The sequence below is a fragment of the Chrysochloris asiatica genome, unplaced genomic scaffold (genome assembly GCF_000296735.1).
Source record: "Chrysochloris asiatica unplaced genomic scaffold, ChrAsi1.0 scaffold00214, whole genome shotgun sequence".
NCBI lineage: Eukaryota > Metazoa > Chordata > Mammalia > Afrosoricida > Chrysochloridae > Chrysochloris > Chrysochloris asiatica.
Window position 1 is genome coordinate 3,656,309 of NW_006408732.1, and position 8,786 is coordinate 3,665,094.

The window sequence follows — 8,786 nt, forward strand, 5'->3', positions numbered from 1 at the left end:
TGTTCCCATGTTCTGTTCGAACAACTGCTTCTTGGTCTAGGTACAGATTTCTTAGAAATCAATTAGACGGCACTTAACAATGATAACAATTTGCCATGTCCACAATCCACTACTATTAATAAGGTTTTCACTGGTCAATTAGTAAACTACCAGGTTCTTCTTCCTCACAACTGGACCAAAAAGCAACATCATGATAAATGGAGAAAAGATTGAGGCTGTTAAGAATTTTATTACTTTGGACCCACTAGGCCATTGCCTATAGAAGTAGCAGTCAAGAATTCAAATGATGTATTGGCAATGGACACATGTACTGCAAAAGACCTGTTTAAAGTGTTCAAGAGCAAAGATATCTTTGAATACTAAGGTGCACCTGACCCAATCCATGGTATTTCCAGTTGCCTCATATGCATATAAAAGCTGGACAATGAATAAGGAATATACCAAAAAAGAATTGTTTGGTTTGGTTGGTTGTACACCATCCAGTTCCTTCTGATTCGTTGTTGTTAGGTGCCATCGAGTCGGTTCTGACTCATAGGGACCCCATGAACAACAGAACACTGCCCAGTCTTGTGCCATCCTCACAATCTTTGTTAAGCTTGAGTCCATTGCTGCTTCCACTGTGCTCATCCATTGGGAGTCTTCCTCTTTTACACTGACTCTTACTTTACCTAGCATGATGTCCTTCTCCAGGGGCTGGTCCCACCTGACAATGTGTCTGAAGTTTGATCTTCTAGCAGTCTTGTTTGTTGTTGTTAAGTGCCATTGAGTAGGTTCCCGTAAAGCCATCCTGTTTAGGGATTCCAAGGAGCGGTTGGTGAGTTTGTACCACCAACCTTGTGGTTCAAACCGACCTTGGGGTCCAGTGCTTTATCCCACAGTGCCACACCAGGACTCAATCAGTCTATGGTACTTTTAATATTCTTCTCTAACACTGTAACTCAAAGAATCAATTTCTGTGATCTTCCTTATCCACTGTCCAACTTTCAGATGCATATGAAGTGATTAAAATACCATGACAGGCACACCTTAGTCCTCAAACTAACTTCTTTGCTCTTAAACACCCCAGAGAGGTCTTCTGAAGTAGATTTGCCTAATGCAAAACATTGTTTGATTTCTTGACTGGTGCTTCCATTAGTGTTGATAATAGATCCAAGCAAAGTAAAGTCTTTGACTCATAGTGACCCTGTAAAGGGTTTCCAAGGCTGTACATCTTTATGGGAGCTGAAAGCCTCATATTTTCCCCACAGTGTGACTGGTAGTTTTGAACTGTTGACCTTGTGGTTAACAGCCCACCTTGTAACCTGCTACTCTAAAATACACATTTGAATTATGGTGTTGATGAAGAATACTGACTATAGTATGGTCTGTTAGAAGAATGAACACATCTGTCTTGGGAAAAGTTCAGTCAGAATGCTCCTTAGAAGGAGGATAGTGAGACTTTGTTTTACATACTTTGGACATGTGATCAGGAAGGACCATTCCCTGGAGAAGGACATAATGCTTGGTAAAGCAGACAGGGAAAAAGAGGAAACTCTTCAATGACATGGACTGACACAGTGGCTGTATCAATGGATCAAACGCAGCATTGATTGTGAGGATAGCGCAGGACTTGGAAGTGTTTTGTTCTGTTGTACATGGGTCACTATGAGTCAGAACTTACTTGACAATACCTAACAACATCAACAACAAGGTTCCAGATCAAATACCCATGTACCAGTTTGTTGTGCCATGTTGGTTGTATGTTGCTAGGATTCTGAAAGATATGCCACTAGCAGATCAGTAGTGTCAACCATGGTGGGCAAGTTTCAGCAGAGCTTCTGAACTAAGGCAAACTGAGAAGAAAAGGCCTGGTGATTTATGTGATTGATTTCTACAAGTAAGCCAATGATAACCTTATGAGTCAAAACAGGATTATTACCTCCAGCTTGGACGGCACTCAAAATATTACTAGGGATACAACAGTCACAAGAATGACTCAAACACATTAATGCTCATGAAGACAGTGTGTGGCTGACCAATGTTTCATTCTGTTATATATAAGGTCACCATAAGTCGAAGTTTGCTTGAAAGCAAGCATGAAAACAACAGGTGCCAGGTGTTATTACTTACATTATTCTCATCTTATTCACACTAATGGCTCACTAGGTGAAGTTTCACTACCCACTACTTAGTCAAGTGTACACATTTTCTAACCACTGTCACTGTTTCCTTCAGCTCAGCCTGTTGGGTAGTATCTGATGAATTTCACTTCTCTTTCCTGCTCACAATCCTGCAGTGACTTCCCTTCCTATTGAATTAAATAGAAAGGCCTTATCCTAGCTTGAAACACCTTCTATAAAATCTCAATCTACCACCTGTCAAGCTCTATCTCCTACTGTTTCAGAATATATGTTTCAGCTAAACTGGTCCACTCTTTTTTTTCCATGCTCCCAAACACTATTGCCATCGCTGAATAGAACGCAATTACAGCTGGCCCAAACTCTATCTTCCAAGGACAGTCATAACTGCCACCTTGGTGTACTCTCCCAACATGATATACCTCCTCCTACTTTTGAACCTTGGTGACACCATGTTTATATCTCTCTTAGCTATCTGCCATATTCTTTCCTGAGTTGTGGTTATCTACAGAGGTTCCTTATCTCACCCAATAGACTATGAGGGTCTAGAGGGTAAGGACTGTATTTCATTTATCTTTGTTTCTCCAGTATACAGAATCTTACCTCAATATACATGCTCACTAGCCATTTGTTGTACTGAATTTTAAGCACATGTTTTTAAGCATACAGTGTCAGGTGCTAACAGAGGTACAAAACAAGAATGGGGTACAGTGTTTGTGCTAAAGGAATTGACAATCTAACTGTGGAAACAAGATTGCTTACATAAAATTATTATTATTTTTTCAACTTTTGGCAAGACATTATTGAGCGCATACAAGGTACTAAGCAGTATAACGTACATATGTATAAAGGTCAACATTACGGATAGAGAAGATAAATACTAAGTAAGGCAGATTCTTCACCATCCATCAGTTTGTTACACTGTGGTGGCTTTCATGTTGCTATGTTGTTGGAAGCTATGTCAAATACCAGGGTCACCCACACTAGAAAGGTTTCAGCACCCCCTCCACACTAAAACAGACTAGCATGAAACTGACCAAATGAAAACTCTGTGGATCACAACATAATAATGCCCTATATATGTAGTGCTGGAAAATGAGCCCCCTTGGTTGGGAAACAGGACATCATAGTAACAATGGGTTCAGACAGAGCAACAATCATGGAGATAGCATAAGACCAAGCAATGTTTCCTGATCACGTGATGACAACTAACAACAAGAAGAAGGCAGACTGTAGGTGTATGTGTACAGGTGATATGACTACTCACACATTTACTAAGCCCCGATTTTTGGTTTGATGGAAATCGTACCCGGTGATGTTGTATGTTCCAGGTGGCCCAGCTGGGGCTGCTTGGTGACTCTGTAGATTAATTCTGCAGGTTCACTATTCTGGTCAGAGGCCGACAGCTGCAGAGTGGTGATTTTCTTCATAGAGTTTTCATCCAAGACCAAACCTTTGTTGATGACGATTACTGGTGGAAATCTGTCTTCTAAAAATATCAGAAAAATAGTGATTTGAGATGGATCTTTTCAGCTTCCTTTGTCAATTTTAGACTTGGTGCCTAGGGGCAAGATCAGAATAAGCAACAGGCCTGGTCCCTGAGAGAAAGTGCCAAGAAGCTAACATTTCCCTCAACAGAAAATATAATCTACATACCACCAAGATGAAGGAAAGGGCTCAAGCCTCATACTATAAACGAAATAACCTGAGAACTACTGAAGTATTTTCATATTAGAAACCCGATACCCTCTTACCTGAAACACTGATGGAAAATGACTGGTCCATCAGTTTGTTGCCTTCTCCATCAACCACATCAAATTTAAAAGCAAAGCTGCCACCAGATTCTCCCTTTCTATGACTGTATTCTACTTGTCCTGTAAAAAGAAAATAGAAAAATCCAGATTGTTGTTAGTGCTTTCTGCCCTTATTTCTGAAGTGTGAGGTGGGAATTCGATTGGTATTCACACCAACGAATCAATTCACGCCTTCCTCACTTCTACATTGCTGTTGACATTTTAATCTAAAGTTTTCATTTCTTCTCCCACCACAACCAAAGCATCATTTCCATTAACTTTCTGTCAAAGTTTCCATTAGCTGACACTTATGTAGAGTGGAGTCCTGGGTGGCACAAATGGTTAAGAGTTTGGCTACTACCTAAAAGTGGAAGTTCAAATTCACCCAGAGGCATTTTGAAAGAAATGGTTGGTATCTACTTTCGAAAGGGCACAACCATTGAAAACCCTATTGAGTTATACTCTGAAACATGTGGCTCATCATGAGTTGAAATCAGTTTGACAACAACTGGATTTATGTAGAGAACACTAATGGTTTTGATAGGTGCTATGCATAGTGGTTACGAATCGGGCTGCTAACCTCAAGGTCGGCAGTTCAAAACTACCAGCTGTTCCGCAGGAGAAAGATGAGGCTTTCTGCTCCCGTAAAGATTTACAGCCTCAGAAACCCTGTACAGGGTCGCCATGAGTCGGAACTGACTCCACAGCACACAACAACAACAACAAGAGTGGAGTCCTGGTGTGGCGCCGTGGGTTAATGCGCCAGACTGCAAAGCCGTTTGAACTGCAAAATCGGCAGTTCAAGCTCACCAGCTACTCCTCGGAAACCCTATACAGGATCGTTATGGGTCAGAACTGACTCGACGGCTCTTCACAACAACAACAATCCAAAGAGTATTACATATGAACTTTTTCAATTCTCACAACCCATTTTACAGTTAAGAAAATGATGGTACAGAGTTTAAGTAACTCATACAAGACTGCAGCTTGGATTCAAGTTCAGGCAGCATGGCTTCATACTCCTAACTTACTATACAATATGGGCCTTGGCACCTACTTTCATTAATAATGTAATTGGTAAAAATTACTTCCTTGCTAATTGACCTCCTTGCCAGTTTTCTTTGTAGACTCTAGGAAATTCTGTCTTGAGATGAAACTACTGCATTAAACTCTAATAGCTGTTTGCCTGGGTATCTTAAATAATTTTATAAGTGCTGATTAAATGGAATCTTAGTGTGGCAATGTAGGATAAGCATTTGACTACTAACCATAAGGTCAGTGGCTCAAATCCACCAGTCACTCCTTGGAAACCCTATACAGGGTTGCTATGAGTTGGATATGACTCAACAGCATGAACAACAACAACATCAGTGTAAGTTTAACTAAACATGGGAGAAGATGGGCCTGCTTTCATTTGTTAAAAGGAGATATCAAATCAGGCAATATAATTACAGAAATCACATCTCTTTGCCCATTCTACCTCCTTTACTAAAGCACAAATGGGTCCAATAAGAATCTGGCTAACATCAATTTTAGGTGCTAGAACATGAACTGCTTTCTGCTCCTGAGGAACATATTTCTAGCTCTAAATGGAATTACACAGCCTCACCTGGTTTTGAATTACTTTCCCCTCAACTCCAATATGTAACTTTTCCCCACTTTTACCCCTGAAAGAGCTATACACTAACTACGTAGCATTGAACATTTCTGCCTTTGCATTACATCAGCATTTCCTGAAGGAGGGATGAGCCACGCAGTTTCCCCGAGGCAGCTCCGATTTATGCCCTTCCATTTTGCTTAGTTCATTAACTTGTACTCTTTGGGGAGCTGGAGAGAGATATAAATTGCTCACCTAAGGAAAGCATAATTTCCACCTTAATCCATCCCTACTCCTTTTTCCTTCCTCTCTCTCGTACACTTTTTAACATCATGTAACAAGTCAAAATGATTTTCCCTTCTATAATAGCCCCAAATTTCATAAACACTATGTCAAAGTATGAACACCTTTTAGCCAAGAAAAACAGCTTTTTTTTTTTTTAAACAAAAAATCTGAAGAAACAAGAAAGAGAATAAATGAAGCTGTAACTTAGCACTTAAATAATAACAAAAAGTGTAGCATTTATAGCTACAGACTTTCATACATTTAACTTCTGTTTTCCTAGTGTGGTGGAAACTGGGAAGTCTGGGTGGGCAGAACAGAATTGACTAACCTTGGCTAATGTCGGCCTGGGTGAAACTTCGGATGGGGCCTTTAACGGAGATTTGTTCCAGGTTGTCATTCTTAGCCATCTGTAGGCGCCCCATGCCAGGATCTTCCTTCATGATGTATATAACCTGATGGTCGTCTGAGTCAGAACCTGTCGCTTTCAAGTGCTGTTCCGTGATGTGTGTCACAGACCCTGGGTGATAGCAGAAGAGAACAGGTCATTCTCGGTCATTTCCTGTGAATGAGATGTCAAATGCTTTTAGGAGACTGTTGTTATTGTTGTTAAGTGCTGTTGAGTTGGTTCCAACTTATAACGACCCTATGTAGAGTTTACAAGGAGTGGCTGGTGAGTTTGAACTCTTGATCTTGTGGCTCAAACTGACCTTGTGGTCCAGCGCATTATGCTGCAGCACCATGCCAGCACAATAATCAGGACAATACCAGGGTGGTTGCTCTTTTCGGTTTCTAGCTGACTATCTTTTAATTTCCTTAAATGAAAGAGTCCCACATTTCCAATTTCCAGTCATCCCTTGAGTAGAGATCTGAGCCCTTTTTTTCTTCTGATCCATCTTCACTCTTTCCCTGTTATTGTTTTAGTTGTCATCAAGTACACACTCCATGGGTTTTGAGAGCAGATCATCAAGCCTTACTTTTGAGGTACTTCTGCATGGGTTTAAACCACCAATCTTACAAGTAGTTGTCAAGCACGTGACCATTTATGCTATCAATGCACTCCTCACTTTCTCCCATGACCTGTTAGAATCAATAATAATAATTCCTGGTCCTATTATGTAAATGAAGGAGCTCTGATAGCATAGTGGTTACAAGTTGGGCTGCTAACCTCAAAGTCAGCATTTTCAGACTACCAGACATTAATCTGTGGGATAAAGAAGAGGCTTTCTGCTCCTGTAAAGACTTACAGGCTCGGAAACTCTGTGTATAGGGTTCAGCCTTGCTATTAGTTGAAAACTGACCCAAGGGCACATAACCACCACCACATGATGTATGTGATACCTAGAACTACGATGAAACCTTCTTGAATCTAATTCATTGACTGTCTGGAGGACCACCAAATCATACAAAATTATCTTTGCATAAACTCATAAACATGCCTTGGCATTCTGAGGAGAAAAGTCAGAGTCAGTGTTTTTTAAGACAAAGGACACAGAGATTGTGATAGTTAAGGTTTTGTGTCTACTTGACTCAGTGGTTTGGCTGTTGAGATGTAGTTATCCCCATAATGAGATCCAGAATAATGTAATTAACTTTATGATGAGGTCTGCTACGAGCACCTAATCAACTGAAAGGATGTTTCCTTGGAGGGGTGGCCAGCTTACAATATATTAGACACCAAGGCAAAGCTTTCTTGCTCTCTGCTAAGTATGAATCTTGCATCTGTCTCATCCTCCAACCTCCAGTTCTTTGAACTTGAAATGATGACCTGCTTACCTACCATCTGACCTGCCAATCTTTGTTCATCTGATCCGGACTTGAGACTCCCTTACCTCTGCAACTGTGTGAGCCATTTCCTTGATATAAACTTCTCTGTATATATACATACAGAAGTTTCACTGTTTTGCTTCTCTAGAGAATCCAGCCTAAGAAACATGGCACTGGCTGCTGGCAAATGCCTCTTTTAATATTTTATTTATTTTGTAATTGTCTTATTGTGAATTGAGTGAAGGCTTACAGAAAAGGCCATCGGTTTTATATTCACCAAATCATGTGCTTTGTTTCATCTCAGTGATTGCTATCCCCTCCATGCAACAACCGTCATCTTGCTTCTTCCCTGTCATTCCTATTTCCGTTCCACACACCTTCCCATCCCTTTTCAACTTTGTCCTTAGGAAAATGGTGCCCTTCTGTTGTTGAATGATTGACCATTCCATGGTGAGCATACCTTATTCGTGTTGTTGTTCCTTCTCTACACCTATCTACTGCATGGCTGAAAGGTGGGCCACGAAGGTGAGTTTCTTTTTAGAACTGAAGGGTAGTTGAGGACCATAGGCTCAGGTTCCTCCAGTCTCTTTCTGACTAGTAAGCCAATTATTGTTTGTCTTCAATAATTTTGAGTATTATTCCACATATTCTTTCTGTCTGCCACTCTATCTGGAACTTTCTAATGTGATTCCTTTCAGATCAGGTGTTAGTGGTATCAACTAGTAGCAGATGGTTGTCCACTTAGTTCTTCTGGTCTCATAGTTGTGGAGGCTGATGTTCACATGTTCTATTAGTCCATTGGACTAATTGATTCCAAGTCTCTTCATTTTCATTACTCGTCTTTCTTCTGCACATGGAAAGACCAATAGCTGTACCTTAGATGGCCAATAGTGAACTTTTCAAGATCCCAGATGCTATTCACCCAAGCAGGATGTAGAACACTGTGTTTGTGGACTGTTATGCTAGTTGACTATGGTGTTCTGAGTAAGCCCCAGGCCCAGAAACTCATTGCCTTAAGATTTTTTATAATATCCAAGCAGTATGCTCTACCATCCAAGTACTATCCACGTCTGACCCTGCTTAGCTTCCAAGATCAGATGAGATCGGGAGCATTCAGGGTGGCATGGAATTCAGAGTTGAAGGAATTGGCAAAGAACAAGGCACCAGGAATTGATGGAATAAAAATTGAAATCTTTCAAGAAAGTGAGGCAGCACAGGAGGCACTCACTC

General features: G+C 40.7%; 1 protein-coding gene across 1 annotated transcript in view; it reads right to left on the reverse strand.

Moving 5' to 3' along the window:
- Positions 1-8,786, reverse strand: part of FRAS1 (Fraser syndrome 1) — a 797,189-nt gene that overhangs the window by 170,081 nt on the left and 618,322 nt on the right. Inside the window, exons 45-47 of the mRNA XM_006872899.1 lie at positions 6,121-6,309; positions 3,872-3,991; positions 3,427-3,606 (exon numbers count right to left, since the gene is read on the reverse strand). Coding sequence (XP_006872961.1) covers positions 3,427-3,606; positions 3,872-3,991; positions 6,121-6,309 — 489 coding nt within the window. The remainder of the gene's footprint in view (positions 1-3,426; positions 3,607-3,871; positions 3,992-6,120; positions 6,310-8,786) is intronic.